We start from the raw sequence: 18896 nt of genomic DNA, 5'->3' as shown, positions 1-18896 counted from the left end.
TGTGCTTCACAACACACGATATCTCAGAGATAGATATGACGCGCGTGTGCTTCTCAACACACATAGAATATGACGCACGTGTGCTTCACAACACACAATCTCAGATAGATATGACGCACGTGTGTGTTTCTTCACAAAAACCACACGATTCATCAATCTCAGATGGTATGACTTTACCAGATTGAAATAAAATGAATCTCATTAGATTTGTCCAGTCACAGATGTTTTTCTCTTTGCTATAATGGAAATCAAAATCCAAATGACGTTCGTTGTCCTGTTCGTTGTAAATAACATACAGATATCAATGAATTTTTTTAAATAATCAAGAGTATCATATTGCGTCATATATCCCAGGTATTCCACAGGAGACGACGGTGAGAAATATGATTGAACATCGGTAATTACTATCTCATGATAGATGTATGGTTAGTTTACATCAAATGATCTATAACGTTAAATATTTATTCGAACGAGTTGAGGGAGGTTCTCTCGGCGCCCATGATATAATCATCATCGTATTTTTAGTTATACTGTAGGTCTAATTAAAATACACAGGGATGCTATGTTTATCACTTGGGTGCAAATGCGCGCGTATAAGCACAACGCAATTGAGTTGATCCATCGTGTTGGAACCTTGAGTGGAACCAAGCTGATTAAAAAAAATATACATACAGTATTCCCGTATAAAAAGACACAAATTAAAACAATTGTTGATTTTATTGACGATAGGAGTTTGCTCGTATATTTTGTTGACGTCACTACTTTGTAATCTTTCTCTGGACGACGAAACGTAATGTTTAATGTGCATGCGTTATAAAAATAGATTCCATATGTTTAGCCTAAACGAAATATAGAAACAAGTTTTCTTAGATCCACAATATTTTGGACATATGGATAATTGCAAATAATTACAAACTATGTACGCAGCTACTTTGTATCTGCGCACATTGTGTCCGGCAACACGTCATTATCTTCTTTCTTCAAATTCTATACTAGAAAGCATTTGAATGTTATCGTCTTTTAATTCCCTTTCATTATTTAATTTTGTATACCCCAGAGATTGGAGGACGCCCGCACACGTGTCCTGTACTTCTTTAATTTCCGCATACGTTAACATTTTTCTCCAAAGGAATAATTCCTCAACTGATTTCTTTTTTCTTGTCTGAAACAAGTCCCGATTAGTATTTTCGATCTTATTTGCGTCAACTAACCATGATTGTACACGTTCATGATATGGAACGCCAATGAAGTCATAAATTTGCTTGCTGATTTTAATTGGGTCCATTACGAAATCTTCATAACGAATTAATTTATATCTGTTACGTAACCATTCTGGTTTTTCGTCTATCCATCCCATGCTGTTCCATATCCATTTACAATAACTTTGTATCGTTCGTACAGATAAGGACGAATGCTCAACATCGTACAATGTTAGGTTTGGTGAATTCAATATAGCAGCATCCATTCGACTACCACTTTGTTTGATAAGATTTTCAACAGACGTCTTATAATAATTCTTCCTTGCATTTGCGACCGCTCGTGGGTCCCTAATGAGCTGGATGATTTTAAAATCCATTCCTCCTTCTAGTAAAATTTTCATAAGAGAAAAATCTGCGCGGATTGTTTTAGTTGCGAAGTGTTTTCGACTCTGACACTCGCGACTCAGTTGCACTACGAATGCGCGCGCCTCGGAAACGCTAAATTTTTTACAAGAACGAGTCCTCTTTTTACATAAATCACTAATATCATTACTCATCTTCTTTGATAACCCCCAGTCACTTAAGTCACTAACAAAATTAGATGAAAATTTGCATTTAGGTATGTTTCGTAAAGCGCTTGCATATTTCGCTACAATTCCCGAACTTGTCTGCTCAGATGGGCTAATTTCGTAGCGTTTATCAACGGCATGGAGGGGCTCAAACACGTAAAAGAAATCAGGATTTTGGTTGAATATTTCCCCGACATAACTTGACCCCGTTCGCATGTTTCCAAGAAGGATGACCTTTACGTGACTGTTACTAGGATTAACGTTTCCATGTTCCGGATATGACGGTTTGAGTTTCGAGGCGCTGGCGGTGATACCTTTTCGGGTGTCTTGACCTTTTAATTGATGCGTCTTTGACGTTTCATAATCATATATTATTTTCTTACCGAAGCGTCCATTTTCTGATGAATCAAACTCATTGTCTTGGTTACTGATCCAGTTTAGTAATACAAGCATCGTCATGGAAACAAATATAAATAACGTCACTGCGCGTTTTGCCACATTCATCGTCCCAAACAGTTCTCTGAAATTAAAAAAGTAAATTCATAATAATAAATTTGGACTTTTTGTTTAAATGGAAAGGATGACCAAACAAACATCATCATAGTTATCATCATCATCACCATCATCATCATCGTTATCATCATCTTCGTTATCATTATCATCGTTATCATCATCATCGTTATCATCATCGTCATCGTTATCATCATCAATGTTATCATCATTTAATATTATCATATCATCGTTATTATCATATCTGACATCAATTTTGCTGAAGTAAAGATGACAATTTATGAATGTCATTCATGTGTGACATCATCGACATCGTTATCATCATCATTATTATCATCATCATCGTTATTATCATCATCATCGTTATTATTATCATCATCATAATGTATCAATTTACTTGCTGAAGTAAAGATGACGATTTATGAATGCCATTCATGTGTGACATCATCAACTTATCAACTGTAATCCGCAACCACTGTATCTAATTGATTTCTAGTTTTATAAGACATTACCCTCATCATTATTAAACCGTAGAAAACTCATAAATGAATAATAATCAATTCTGTAACAAATCGAATGCTGACCGACTTGTTTTTAATTTAGAATGTCTGAATTAAATGTTTTATCGTTCTAGTTATTTTCGATGCATAAATAAAATAATATATTATAACAACATATTAGCAAATCACGATATGAATACTAATGATATCTTTATGTTAATTTGATTTCTTTTCAATTTGTATGTTAAATGTTACGTTTCTGAATTAATGTTCCACGCACGAATGCAGATGTTTACTTTAAATATTTAAAGGATCTATAGACGCAAATCCCTAATAAACGATTCGGCAGGTGTCGTCAGAAATGTTGGAAATAAAAATGGATGGGAGAGTTTAATTCCGTGCTGGTCGGATGGGCAAAATGTTAGGGTGTCGTGTTTACATTCTTCAATGTCCTTCTATGTTTTACAGCATTCCGTTTTTATAGAGAAAGAAAACAATGTGTGTAAGACACACATTGGTATTTAAGACTCTTACTCTATGTTATTTAAAGTACGAAAACATGCCTTCTCCCGACCTGGACTCTCTTTGCGGATAAATAGACAAGATCCCATACGCGCAATTCACGTCCATATGTAAAGAAACATGTAAACTATGGCAAGACTCGTGTCTTAGTTCTATTTCCCCGTGGATTGTTTATCGCTTCCTGCGGATAAATAGACAAGCGCCCATAACGTGCAGTTCATGTTTATGTACAGAAACATTTAAACTATGACAAGACTCGTGTCTTAGTTCTATTTCCCCGTGGATTGGTTATCGCTTCCTGCGGATAAATAGACAAGCGCCCATAACGTGCAGTTCATGTTTATGTACAGAAACATGTAAACTATGACAAGACTCGTGTCTTAGTTCTATTTCCCCGTGGATTGGTTATCGCTTCCTGCGGCTAACTTGCCATTTCCTTAAGAACCTTTGTCTTAAGATTTTAACAATTTTGACATACATTTTTTTTCATTTCATGTATTAGATCGTCTACTGTAAACTTACCGCTAACAGTTCTCTATTTCTTCGGCACTATTTCCCCAAATCTAGGCCTATATTCATGATTTGCTTTATAAAACAATAAAATACAATTTTAACAATGTCTAATAAAACCTATCTAAAGCTATGTCCACACTATCAAACTAGTTTGACAAAAAAAGTGTGATTTTCTGAACAGGGAGGTATTTTTCACCTCCCTTTTCTGAATATAGCAGTAATATGCTTAATTATGGTAGTAATATGACATCATCATGTCCATATATGGGCACAGTCACATACAGTTTAATAGTGTAGACAGAACTTAATAGTATTCTGGTTTATCATCACTACAAATGAAAGAAAAAGCAATTATTCTTCGTTTCGGCAATAAACTCTCTTTGTTTATATTTTGTCCTTGCAGTACAAAACAATTAAACTAATTATGGTAATTAATGAAGAATGTCATCAACATTAGAAGGACATACAGTACATTTCCTGTATAACAACATTAATTAAATGAATTACGAATTTAGGTAGGCCTATAGAATATTATTTTTATCAAAAAATATTTATATTATATTCATCGTATAAGGCCTACAGTATAATAAACAGATCTCAATAAATCATGATTTTAGAAGTTGTAAGTAATTCAAAATATATTGCGTGGGTCTAACGTTTTGAAAGACATAAATGCCATAAAACTCATTTAAACCACGGATACTTATTACTTGTTTTATATTTTTTTATTATAATATTTAAACAGAATTAGGTTACGGTGTAATAATGTGAACGAGCCTAAGACGTTTTGCGTTTCCATGTACTGTAATTAATACATGACCTGTGTCCATGTACTGTTATAGATTAGGATACAACGTGTCTATATAATTAATACATGACCTGTGTCCATGTACTGTATAGATTAGGATAGAACGTGTCTATATAATTAATACATGACCTGTGTGAAAACGAAATATGAGAAAGTAACATTTTAATGTCTGTAAATTGCTAACATAATTAATAATCGATTGCAAATGATCACATTTCAATGTTCAGCGACAATGTAATTAATGATTCTGGATTTAGATGTAAGTGAAAGGAAAAACATTATATGTTGGTTGTGCTACTATAGGTGATGAATGATATAGACTCATGAAAATGTGTACCGATACCTCCATAGACTGAATATGACTCAGAAGTCTAGCGAAAGCAAAAACATCTTTGCTTCACGTTGAGGCGTTGAAGTTGTACAAGTACATGGCTTATTTAATAGAATCATATGTAGTAGACCAGGGAGGTGAACCTCCCTGTGTAGACAATGCATTGTAAAAAAGCGAATACAATGTCTATGAAAACTCTTTGAAAAATAAACATACATCGTCATAAATTAAATGAATTTAAAGATTGTACTAAATTATAGAATACTAAACATTATTGTCTTACCTTTCTTTGTGACATTCATGGACATTCACAGAACAAAATAATTGAAAAAGCACAGTTACTCGTGTCGGATGTTGTGTCTTGTTACCGATAAGTGGGCCTTCAGAATTATACTGACCGATGGTGACCGTGAAATCATGGCTCATTACATAATCCAATCCAATCAAGTTTCTTCAAACCAGAGTATTTGCTGCCTGAAAGTGAAACGGAAGCCTTCTGATCAAGTACGAGGAGACGAGTTGGGATTTAACTATAGGCTTATCTTACTAATTCCGAACATTACTAAACTTCCGTGCTAAATATTTTCACTTCTGTAATATATGCTATTTTAGGTTTATTATACAGTCAGTACTAAAACACGAGAAATAGAAAAAGTAATATAAAGTTAATATAAATTCAAAAAAAAATATTATAGGGAGCTTTACTTGTTACCAGAGCAAATAGAAAGGCATGGAAAATAAAAATAACATAAGTTTAGGTCTTTACTTTTTTTCGTTGCTGGAGGGTACATTATACACCTGAAAATGTTTCTGCGGTATGTCCACATATTCCACACTTGTTTTTTTTTTTGTTCAAGGCAATTAAGAGCATTGATGAATATTATTTTACCCAACGTAAAAAATGTGATTGCTGATGCGGAAACAAACTGTAATGGATCATTCTTAAAAATGCCTATAACATTGATTGAACTTCGGAATTCAATTCAGTCACAAATTACCATTGCATGAATCGTAAGTCAGCAGAACCACGCATTTCATGTGTCTAGCCTGTGTGAGATTTCCTTGTTTTACTCGGCCAAAAACCACAATTTCCATAAATCAACCAGCAACCACCAGTTCATCAGAGGAAAAGTTAAAAGCCACAAAAAAAAAAAAATGAAAAAAATCCTAATTTTTTTTATTCATTTTAAAAATTGATGGAAATTGTGGAATACCGTATATTATAATATAAGTGTCACTTTTTTTCAATAGCGTTTTGTCGTGCGTGGTTAGTGTAAAAGGTTATTAACCAGATTTGTCAAGCTTTGACTTTATTGTACGTTCTCCATCCTAATTTGTGTATGATTGATTGATTGATGTATTGAAAAATATCGAAATGTTTAATCTTACAACATGCCCTGTAGGATTTCAATCTAATTATGTGACGTCATGAAAAATAACATAGCAGGACATAATATTACAGGTGATATCTATCTACAGACGTGACAATCGTTAAAGAAGAATCGTTCTATTGTAAGCTTAAATTAATAATTATAGTTCAGTATGTTAAGAATGCTATCAGTCTGACATGATACAGAATAAAGATAAATAAAAAATATATATTGGTACCCACTGAGTACGATTGGTTGAAATGCTTAGGGGTAATTTTGTTTATTATTTGTCAGGGTTCGTTCACATTTTAGAATAACACCCATGAGTTCACAATGTCTGCTATTTGTTACAGGTAAAATATACCCGTGTAAACAATACAACTTTAGAAAATAAATACAGTATGTTAAATTACGTGTAGTCAAATACATACATGTTTATCCGTAGTTAGCATGCATTCATTAAGTGTTTAGTCATTTTAATTAATATTTAACATCCTTCCAAAGAAACATAGGTTGCAAGTTTTCATAATTATTCTTTCTATCTAATGACACATAGGCCTAATTGCAATTTCTTTTCTATCCCACGTACGTTTTTTAGATCATTTATTTTAGTTTACGCATTTGATAGCTTTTGATGGTTTATCAGTTCAAATAATAATATGGTTATAACATTTAATTTTCACAATGTTGATGGGGGTTCTTAATATTATTATTTTGTAGAGACCCATTCAAGTTGCTCTTCCCATCGGACATTGCTGCTGGACATATAATATAGAAATGCTGATATCTAAATATAATTCATTTCTTTCTCGATCTCCGCTACTAGCATCAATTTTAATAGTCCAAATCTTACCTTTGGTTTATGAAATTTACATCCATTCGTAAACTCCAACCATATCCACACGCATAAACCTGTCTCTTTGCATAGACCTAATGGCCGATGAAAACAATTATCGTATACGACGACGTATCTAAACTGGACAGCATTGATCAGTCAGCATTAATTCATCATTATTACAACGCGAATATGACTGTAATAAATATTGTTCCTGGCGACGATCACTCTACACTGCTTCCTATATGCCGTGTATTTATTCCAAGTAATAAATGTGATATTTCTCGTCGTAACTCGGTTTGATGAATACAGTAATGTCGTTATTATCTTATGCATGACTGCCATAATATAACATCAAACTTAATAAGTGACATAGTTTAGTCTACTCCACGGTAGAAAGCATTCCTTATAAATTAATTTAAAAATACACCATTAATTGCTGATTGCAATACTCAGTGCCAGCACGAACTTGACGCGCGCGTACAAAAGTTATACAATTTTCATCAGCAATTTAACGCGGCGTCATAAGTTTGACGTGTCCTATCTCCGTGGTTACGCTGACTGAATGAGCGCGCATTAAGATTACTTTATTTCTGTTTACACGTACTACGGTATGATATTAAAACATTTCTTAAGAATACGTGCATAAATCAATTGTTCAGGATGTTTTGTTTATAGTTTTTACAAACAAACTTTACAGATAAACTTCGACCATTTCGTGCCTTTACACCATGGAGTCGGATGCTTCGAGTCATGTGACGTCATAATCATTCCTCGAGTTTCCGATAATTCATCTGATGATCAGATCAGAACTTGTCACAAATTAATAATATTTAATATTGATGTATAATCAAAATATTGGTGATGGGATGTTCATCATCAATGTCACTCTTTAGAAAGTTTTTATTTATGGTGACAGTAATTACTCGCTTTTATCCAATGAATACCGATAAGTCAATCATCTGTTGGATTTCTGTAATAACGCCCTCATACAGGAATGTCACGACCATTTAACAGGGGGAGAGAGTCTCAACCATGGAGGAATATTTCCTCCTCCATGTCTCAACCAATGAGCGAATCCCTTTGTTTGATTTGATATTAATTTATAAGGAAAATCTAATAAATGTATAAATAACATTACTACAGTACTAGAGTATGCCATGAAAGGTGGGGGGGGGGGGGGGGGTTGGGGGGGGGGGGGTTATTAGACCTTTTCTGAAGAATCTGTGTCAAATTTGTTTACATCAGAAATAAATATGTAGCCTACCCGTCCTCTGGGCATTTCCATAATATACATTATTCAAACATATCGATTTCAGAATATTAAAAGTAAAAATATGGATTTGTACAGTATTCATAATACTTTTCCGAATTGTTTTTTGCGGTGCTCTCGTCTAGTTGTCCATGGCGTTTTGTAACTACAATACAGTAGTAGGCTTACATACAGCGAAGATATTATTTGTGTTATAAATGTGGTCCGCGACTCGCAGGTGATTGGTCCATTGTTTGACATCACGTGTATATACACTTGACACAAGCACGTGATACACTGCAATCGAGTCAAAACTCAAAACATGGAGGTTGATATTCGGAGGTTTCTCCTCCTTTTTAGCTTGTTTTTCATTATTTCTGAAGCTGCCTATCCAATATTTTTCTTCGGAAGACCACGCGGGGGGATGCTGACCCCTCCAATTATCAGCCATCATGATGTTTTACCTCCAGAACAATGGTTTGAACAGAAATTGGATCATTTTGATCCCACCGATACCAATACGTGGAAGCAGGTATGGTAATAAAATCCCTTCTGCTGTATTATTACTGTAGGCTGTGCAATAGCGTACTGTATAGTAGCTAGGCCTAGTAGGAATATTAAATTATAATTATGGTATTTTATGTACTTAAATACTTATGCTTATAATAACTGACTGGCAGTGTCAGTGAGTGGTATAAACTTGAATCCTTTTTGCAAAAAATCAAATAAAGTTAGGCCTATATTAATATATATATATATATAATTTGAAACGATAAAGATGAGGAAATCTGTGAAAATGAGAAAAAAGTCGCCCCAACCGAGACTCGAACTCGGACCGCCTGCTTAATATGCAGATGTCCTAACCATTAGACCACTTTCATGGTATTGTTCAAACTTGATTGGATAGCGACTCTTTAACATTCTCGGCGGCGTGGTACGGTGGAACAGCACTAGTCCTCAGTTGTATATATATGAATAATATTACATTATTTAGTAACATGCGCTACTATTAATTTATTATGTTTGTGTTTTAGAGGTATTTTGTTAACGACACATTCTTTAAAGAAGGTGGCCCAGTTTTTCTAATGATTGGAGGAGAAGGTAAAGCCAACGCGGCTTGGATGATCACTGGTACTTGGATAGAATTTGCAAAAACTTACAATGCTTTATGTTTAATGTTGGAACATAGATTCTATGGAGATAGTCATCCAACCAGGTATTGCTATTAATGAAACCTTGCTTAAATTCTTGTTTTTTTAAAAAAATAGTATCATTTATATTAAGAATTGAACACATTTTAAATCATTGAAGTGAAGAGAATATTTAAATTTGTTTGTACTGTAGTTATCTGATTAATTTTTTTTAGCGATTTAAGTGTCCAAAATCTGAGATTTCTAAGCAGTGAACAGGCCTTAGCTGATCTAGCATACTTTAGGGCATGTATGGCAGTGAAAATGAACTTGGCTGATAATAAATGGGTTTCATTTGGAGGATCATATCCAGGTAAGAGAAGGGGTTGTGGTTGTGATAATTATGGTGTTCTGTAAATGTCTAATTCTAGAAGTTAGTCTAGCAAATAGGCTTTGGGTGGATGGATTCTTAGTTGCAGATAAATTAATTTAAATAAGATTGAAAGTGACAAATGTTTTGTTAATCACTAGTACTGTTACAATTTACTTTTGTACTAATTGATAAGAAGATCGTTGATATGTGAATTATTTTGTCATAGGCAGCTTATCGGCATGGTTTCGTCTGAAGTACCCGCACCTTGTAGATGGCGCTGTTTCTACAAGTGCCCCATTTCAGGCAACTCTTAATTTTCCAGGTAAAGTTGTATTTTTTCTGCTCTTCTTCCACTTACTTTACAACTAGCTGCTATGATGATAAAACACGACATTTCTTGTGACTATTTTGGTCTTTTATTATCCTTTCTTTACAGCTCCAACATGAAAATGAAATAAATAAAATATTACTATCATTTTATTTCTCAGAATATTTAGAAGTTGTAAGAGATTCTCTCACAACAACAAAATATGGGTCAAAGTGCAACGACAATATCCAAAGTGCTACACAGATGATAGATTCATTGTTACTTCACCCGTTGGGATGGCAGACGCTTACTAAATCATTTAAGTAAGTCTTAATTTAAGTAATCACAATATATGTAATCCTGTATATAAATAAAAATAAAAGAGCTGCATAGGCAGGGTAGATAGAAAAAATCAACTTTTTTGATTTTAATTTTTTATGTAATCCTGTAGTTGCTTAAATTTACTGGGATACCATTGCATCACTTCTGGAACGGTTTGGGAACCAACATTAAACGTATGCTTATTATCATTAACGTCAAGGAGTATTACTTTAAATAAAGCTGAGCCTCTCTCTATACCATCAGATGCAAGATTGTAAATGATATATCTGAACTAGCTTCTCAGTCAAAAATTATGAAACAATTAATTTATACAATTCAATTCAATTCATGTATTGACTTTTTCACTGTAAACAAGTATCAAATATTTTTTTAAAGGTTGTGTAATCCACTTGATGGAACAAATAAAAATGATGTTTCCAACATGTTTGTGAACATTGTTGGTAACTTTATGAACATAGTACAATACAATAAAGATAACAGAAAGTTTGAGGTAAGCAAAGCTAAATATCATTTTCACAGAACTGTGTATCAATATCAAAAGGTTGGGTTGACTTTTTTCTCATTCTCACAGATTTCCTTTATCGTTTCAAATTAATTAATAGATTTTCAGTATATGACCTGGCAGTTTAGAATGAATTTTCTTTGCCTGTTGTGTCAATATAAAGAGGTGGAACAAGCTACAGTTTATTCTAATTGGATATCAGAGGAGTGTGTGTTTGATGTTCTTGATTACAGAGAATACAAATTTTTCAATTCAATTCAACAATAACATTTATTTTCTTCCTTTGAGTAACTACAAAATATAATTTAATTAACATTAAAGATGTATTGTCCCTTGAAACACAAAAAATGAAGTTAAAAATATTCTAAATTTAAATTGGCCATATCAAAGTAATATTAAAGTTTTTTACTTTAAGTCGAAAATTCGAGCCAAAAACAACAAGTTTACGTAATTTACAGGTAAATTTATTTGATTACATTTCGTCTGGAAAATCATCACGAGCGAAAGTAAACAAAGATTTCAAACCACGAGTATGCATTATGCATGATGCTAATTAGGATTGTTTACAACTCGTCATGGTTGAGAAGGTATTTTCACACAGATCGCGAGAAAGTTTTATGATTATGCATACAGAGTAGCCAAACAAGCGCGTTGCATTATAAGATATGTTTTGATCGAAAACTGTAACTGGAAGTCAAAGTTATTTTTTTAACAAAAAAACGTCTGTATTTCAGTTTAATGATTTTTTTTTCGACTAATTTTTGGTGAAAGTTAATAACTATTACGATACTTCAAAATGACCCACTTTTTTTCGAAATCTATTTTTTTAATTTTTTGGGAATTTGTCAAAGGGACAATACATCTTTAATAATTAAGTTCAAGTGAAATAAATAAAGGAAATAGGTAGATTCCTGTGAATATTGTGCCAGCTTAGATACAGAAAACAAATCAGTACTTCTTGTTTTTTTAGGGTGCCTTAGGAACAAATATAACAGTTGATACAATTTGTGACATTATGTGTGATGAATCAGCTGGTGATGTTCTTGAAAGGTATGCCAAATTCAACTCGCTTATAATGTCCACTTACAAAACAGAGTGCTTGGACATTGAATATGACAGCATGGTGGCAGAGTATCGTAATATATCATGGGATAGTGCATCTGCTGAGGGAGGTAAGTCTACAATATCCATATACAGTCAACTCTCCCAATACTGGACTCTTTGAAAATCAGAAACTCTTCCAATACCAGACTTTTCCAAACAGTCCAAACCGTACCAAATTAATTTTTACCATTAAAAACACATGCCCAATACCAGACATATTTGGCCAGCTCAAAGGTTTCCGGTATTGACTGTACATAATTTGCAGTGACATATTGGTTACCTAAAAGCCTGACTTTAAAATACAGAATGAGACAATTTCGTGAAAAAAAGATCCAGCTAAATGTACTTAACCACTACCACTGATCATTTTGTGTTTGGATTGAGGTAAGCATATACTTAAGTTGGTATACTATAATATTGGTGATAACCTCTAAGAACACGAGAATCACTGTACACAAATGATGTCTAATTTTAGGCCGTCAATGGGTTTACCAAACATGTTCTGAGTTTGCCTTTTTCCAGTCAACAGATTCTAAGCAACAGCCATTTGGACAGCACTTTCCAGTCACGTAAGAAAATCAGTAATTTCTTAAGGTCTGTCTACACTATCAAACTTTATGTGATGTGCCCATATATAGACATGATGATGTCATATCACTACCATATCTGGGCATGTCACTACCATATTTGATAGTGTAGACAGAACTTTAGACCTAATGAAAAATATACAGTTGTATAGGGCACATGAAGTTGGTCTTTTTACAAATATGTGAACCTTATCTTTCTCATGTTTCACAACCAAGATTTAATATTTTTTCAAGAAATAAAGAAAGAAATCAGTGAATATACTGTTGTTGTAAATATAAACAAAAATCAACAATTGTTCTCATCTGCAGCTTCTCCATCCAACTTTGCCAAGATATTTTTGGTAAACAGTTTAATCGATCAACAATTGAAGAAAATGTTAAAAGAACAAATACAAACTATGGTGGATATGGAATACAAGTATCCGAGATTGTGTTCCCTAATGGTTCCATTGACCCTTGGCACTACCTAGGGATCACAACAAGTATTGGGGATGATGCGAAAGCTGTTTTTATAAATGGTAAGACCATTTTGCTAACACTTTTGTAAGTAATTCTTGGATTGGACAATTACTTTGTTTGCAGCTTTTCTTAACATGACCCGTCATATTTTTTTGGAGGGAGACCGTCAAATGTTGTTACTTCCTAGGTTTTGACTCTTTATTATTTATAATTTTATTTGTATTTTGTTTACATTGAAAAAGAAAGAAATGAATGAATGTTAAAAATTACATGATTTGAATAAGAAATTTATAACAAAGCAAGTAATCCTATTTCCCATTAATTTTGAATCATTAATTGTGAATCATTAATTGTGATGCAGTTTTTTCATATAGTAGATCCATTAAGAAAAAAACAAATTGGCTAAAGCTTATGTTAATAATATAAATAATATAATAATAATACAGGTATATTTATTGTCCGAAAACAGACAATCAATGATACAAATAGCCAAAAAGGCTGAAACCATATTATTAGAATGGTTAAATTTTATAAGAAATTATATGTAAATAAAAAAATTAACAATACTAAATACTGTGTGTGTTGTTTTACAGGTACTGCGCACTGTGCTAACATGTATCCAGCAACTGCTCAGGATTTACCCCAACTTATACAAGCAAGGAAAACAATACAATCTAACTTACAGCAGTGGATACAATGATAGAGTTCATTGTGTGGATACAATGATAGAGTTCATTGTGTGGAAACAAGTGAAAACATAATAGGGAAAACATTTATTTTCACCCTCTGCTTTTAGCAATATATTTGTATTTCTTTTTTTTCAAATAATTTATTTTTCTTTCTGGTGAATAGTAAAATTGTGTTCTATAAAGTACTATATTAATTATTATGTTGTTATTTTGTTTTATCAACAACCTACACATTCACACATTGTTATTGTTAGTTAATCACTAGATCAGTACTACTGCTAATAATTGTTTATTAAACCTATTTAATAATCGCGCCACAAAATGATGAATTATGAATTTTTGTATACTGTAAAATAATCATTAATAATAAATGATTACTTTTCATATTGGATGACATGCATGAGTTTCATTTGTAGTTATATATTAAACTATTCTTAAAGTTATGTGTATGTATAATAAACAACAACGCAATAATAGCAATATAGCATGTTTTCACCATCCGGACCATCACTATCATCCCATCCATTAACCTCTTTACAATATACAAGGGAGTAATATGCAATATAACATGTTTTCACCATCCGGACCATCACTATCATCATCCCATCCATTAACCTCTTTACAGTATACAAGGGAGTAATATGCAATATAGCATGTTTTCACCATCCGGACCATCACTATCATCATCCCATCCATTAACCTCTTTACAATATACAAGGGAGTAATATGCAATATAACATGTTTTCACCATCCGGACCATCACCATCATCCCATCCATTAACCTCTTTACAGTATACAAGGGAGTAATATGCAATATAGCATGTTTTCACCATCAGGACCATCACCATCATCCCATCCATTAACCTCTTTACAGTATACAAGGGAGTAATATGCAATATAGCATGTTTTCATCATCCGGACCATCACCATCATCATCCCATCCATTAACCTCTTTACAGTATACAAGGGAGTAATATGCAATATAGCATGTTTTCACCATCCGGACCATCACCATCATCCCATCCATTAACCCCTTTACAGTATACAAGGGAGTAATATGCAATATAGCATGTTTTCACCATCCGGACCATCACTATCATCATCCCATCCATTAACCTCTTTACAGTATACAAGGGAGTAATATGCAATATAGCATGTTTTCACCATCCGGACCATCACTATCATCATCCCATCCATTAACCTCTTTACAGTATACAAGGGAGTAATATACAAATAATGAATGTTTATGAGTGCAATGGTACAAATAATGGCACGAGGTGAATGATGAAAGGTTATATCAACGAGGCAAAGCCGAGTTGATATAACCTTTCATCATTCACCAAGTGCCATTATTTGTACCATTACACGAATACAAAACATTCATTATTTGTTTTATATAACATCTAGACGTTTTTTTTTCGTACACAAAAATGTTTCAAAAAGTACTATTTAACGATCGTTGAATAGTGCGTACTATTGCACGCCATGTGACCCACATTCGTCCAATCAAATGACAGGAATTTATATAGGTGTTATATAATATGCAATATAGCATGTTTTCACCATCCGGACCATCACCATCATCCCATCCATTAACCTCTTTACAGTATACAAGGGAGTAATATGCAATATAGCATGTTTTCACCATCCGGACCATCACTATCATCATCCCATCCATTAACCTCTTTACAGTATACAAGGGAGTAATATGCAATATAGCATGTTTTCACCATCCGGACCATCACCATCATCATCCCATCCATTAACCTCTTTACAGTATACAAGGGAGTAATATGCAATATAGCATGTTTTCACCATCCGGACCATCACCATCATCCCATCCATTAACCCCTTTACAGTATACAAGGGAGTAATATGCAATATAGCATGTTTTCACCATCCGGACCATCACCATCATCCCATCCATTAACCCCTTTACAGTATACAAGGGAGTAATATGCAATATAGCATGTTTTCACCATCCGGACCATCACTATCATCATCCCATCCATTAACCCCTTTACAGTATACAAGGGAGTAATATGCAATATAGCATGTTTTCACCATCCGGACCATCACCATCATCCCATCCATTAACCTCTTTACAGTATACAAGGGAGTAATATGCAATAACTACTGTAAATTGGTATATAATAAACGACAGAATAAAAACATAAAAACTAATAAAACTCAATAACATTTATTGCATATATCACTTCATGTATTCGTAGTGCAGCCCATAAACAAAAAAATGTATAATATATTTTCGATTAGAGGTTGTTATAGTTTAATGAAACGTGTTTTAAATAATCTTACGAAGATTACGTAAAAATCCTAATGATAGATATTGTTGACAATTATGTGTACAGTTGTAGACCAGTTATAGATACGATAACAGCATGCTGCTTTACACGACTACTCTGGCGGTACTAGTGGTAGGAATGTTTTGGAGAATTTTCTTTTTCGGTAAGAGGCACGTTTGGTAGGCCATAAGTTTACAGATTTTACTACCGCACCATATAGGCCTATACAGATTAATTTAACATTTTCAATTTATTCAAGAACGCTGAAAATTATATTTAGTTGAAGTTAATAATAATTTCTTTCATATCTATGTATGTATAGAGTTATAAAATATTACCTAAAACATTTCTGTGGAAAGCGTCAAGACGGTAAACGTTTTAGAAAGATGAACAAACACGAACAATGAAGATAAATGAAATCAGACTTTGGATAGGTTATTTTGTAGTTTTAATATAGTTAATGACTTTCGTAGAAAAAGAAAATGAACAAAAAAATGTTTTCACTAATATGACAAAATAAATTCAACCAAAAACCCATTGGCTGGCTTTTGCTTAAAATTACAGTTTCTTCAGGTAAATACATTATTTACATTTATATTATTATTATTTATTATATACATTTATATCCAATTTTTGGTCAAAATGAATAACTATTAATGTGACATTAAAATGGCATAATTTAAAAAAAAATTGTCAAGGGACAATAACAAGGCCAACAGCCATAAGTCGCGTGCTAAAACGCATAGTGATACCGGACCGACCGACAGACCGACCGACAGACCGACCAACCAACATAGTGAACTATAGAGTCGCGTCCACTTGACTATAAAAGAGCATCAATGATTATTATTACCAAAATACACTAAAATAACTGTTGACGACTTTATTAAACGGTAGGGGCCTATATCTTTTCTATATATAGAGAATAATAACAAATCTGTAACTGGAATTTATTTAAATATAGCATTGAAGTTGCTAAATTATTTTAAAATAATTTCCTTTAATTCAAATCCTAATTTCCCAAATCAGTATTTCTAATTTGTTTGTAACTCTAAACAATTAATCTGTTCATTACAGATACGGTTACTGGATGGCCTACCACGTCAACAAGTAAGTTGAATTTGATTTAATGCAGACGGCTATAATATAGGGCTAATCCAAGAATTTTGTAAAACATTTTCCTACATTAACTTTAACCTACACTTATAGAGTGACACTAGGTCTTTAAGAAGATATTAAAAAAGTAGCCGATACCTTGTCTCTCGTGATTGTGTCACTAAAGACGTTGCTGACGACACTATAGTATGTTTAGCTGTTTTAATGATAGAGAAATATCTTTCATTTTCTCGATGTTATTTTCTTGATATGTTTTTGTTGATTATTATCGAATAGTAGACATATTTCATTATCGGTATATTTTACTAATAGACCTAATGCAAATATTAATAATATTAATAATTTTGATATTCATCTTTACTGTAAAGACTTTTTGTAAGAGTCTTCACAAAGGTACAGAACAGAAAATATGTTCAGACTGACCAACGTTTATGAAGGAGCATTTTGTGTGAGGGTCCACGTAGGTTAAAAACCAGAGAAAGTACTCAGAGTTAAAACCTAGACAAAAGTATTGTCTAGGATTCTAGCTTCTTTTCAAAAAGATTAATAGCTTGTTTCAAGAAAAAGTTTAAAATCTTTTCTAGCATCTAATCAAGGTAACATCTTCCGTAAGCAGTACCTACATATATCTCAGTTTCTTTTTTTTCGTAGTTGACACAGATACAGATTTTCAGTCTGGCTTTGATGGTTGGACTCAAGAATCTGGCGATGATTTTGATTGGACACGCAATAACGGTTCTACGTCATCACATGGAACTGGACCAACAGACGGACATTCAGGTTATAAATGTAAGTTTACAAGAAATATTGTAAGGGTTGCATGCTAAACAATAAGTTCAGTTACTTACGAAGTACCAAGTGTCAAGTTTTAGAAAGTCCAAATATATTGCTTAGAGGGGTTGTTCAACCCATTAACTTCGCACTTTAAAAACACCCCTTAGGTTTTTGTTTTGTTTTAATCTGTTTTTGTTCTCCTTTTATTAACATTTTCGGCAAAAATAACTCCTTGATATTAGAATAACGTAGTGTATTTGTTGTTTTTCTTGTTTACTTCCACACACAAAGCTGATTATTATGTTTATATTGAAACATCATACGCCACAAGTAGTAATGGAAATTCAGCTCGCCTTAGAAGTCCAGAGATACCAGAACAACAAAGTTTAACGTTATCATTTTACTATCACATGTATGGCTCTACTATTGGAACACTCAACGTTTACAGAACATCAAAATTAGGTGATGAATTGTTATGGTCAAGAAATGGCACCCAAGGAAATGTGTGGCATGCTGGTACAGTACAGTTCGCACACAATGGTTATGGCGACAACTACATCGTATTCGAAGGCATTGGAGGACGTTCATATACTGGGGATATTGCAATTGATGATATTTACCTTGGTGGTAAGTAACTATGTTGTTATGCCTGATTAATACAGTAATTTAAAGTTCTTCTACAGTATTTAACGCTTAGGTTCTATCGGTCAGTTGGACACTGAGAGTGATGATTCGTCCTCATGGTCCGACGATGATACAGGTATATCATTTTTATTTTGAACATTTATCTATGTCCATATT

At 33.2% G+C, this 18896-nt stretch overlaps 3 protein-coding genes across 3 annotated transcripts in view; 2 read left to right on the top strand and 1 right to left on the bottom strand.

Annotated features, from left to right (window-relative positions):
- LOC140050461 (MAM domain-containing glycosylphosphatidylinositol anchor protein 2-like) overlaps window positions 1-18896 on the top strand; it is a 31048-nt gene that overhangs the window by 11305 nt on the left and 847 nt on the right. The window contains exons 2-4 of the mRNA XM_072095665.1: window positions 17283-17315; window positions 17973-18110; window positions 18387-18722. Of these exons, the coding sequence (XP_071951766.1) occupies window positions 18506-18722 (217 nt within the window). The 5' untranslated portion in view covers window positions 17283-17315; window positions 17973-18110; window positions 18387-18505. The remainder of the gene's footprint in view (window positions 1-17282; window positions 17316-17972; window positions 18111-18386; window positions 18723-18896) is intronic.
- LOC140048611 (carbohydrate sulfotransferase 5-like) lies at window positions 699-7409 on the bottom strand. Its single transcript, XM_072093363.1, has 4 exons — window positions 7176-7409; window positions 5236-5426; window positions 3823-3885; window positions 699-2288 (listed from the first exon to the last, which is right to left on the bottom strand). Exon 4 carries the CDS (start codon window positions 2270-2272, stop codon window positions 968-970), a length of 1305 nt encoding a protein of 434 aa, XP_071949464.1. The 5' UTR covers window positions 2273-2288; window positions 3823-3885; window positions 5236-5426; window positions 7176-7409; the 3' UTR covers window positions 699-967.
- Window positions 8703-14251, top strand: LOC140050459 (putative serine protease F56F10.1). The gene is made up of 10 exons (XM_072095660.1): window positions 8703-8941; window positions 9444-9625; window positions 9776-9912; window positions 10139-10234; window positions 10401-10542; window positions 10937-11051; window positions 12034-12235; window positions 12643-12736; window positions 13064-13272; window positions 13807-14251. Exons 1-10 carry the CDS (start codon window positions 8732-8734, stop codon window positions 13911-13913), a joined length of 1494 nt encoding a protein of 497 aa, XP_071951761.1. The 5' UTR covers window positions 8703-8731; the 3' UTR covers window positions 13914-14251.

Source organism: Antedon mediterranea, chromosome 5 (assembly GCF_964355755.1).
Source record: "Antedon mediterranea chromosome 5, ecAntMedi1.1, whole genome shotgun sequence".
Classification (NCBI taxonomy): Eukaryota; Metazoa; Echinodermata; class Crinoidea; order Comatulida; family Antedonidae; genus Antedon; species Antedon mediterranea.
The sequence above is the reverse complement of the archived record's forward strand: the minus strand, read 5'-3'. Positions and strand labels throughout refer to the sequence as shown.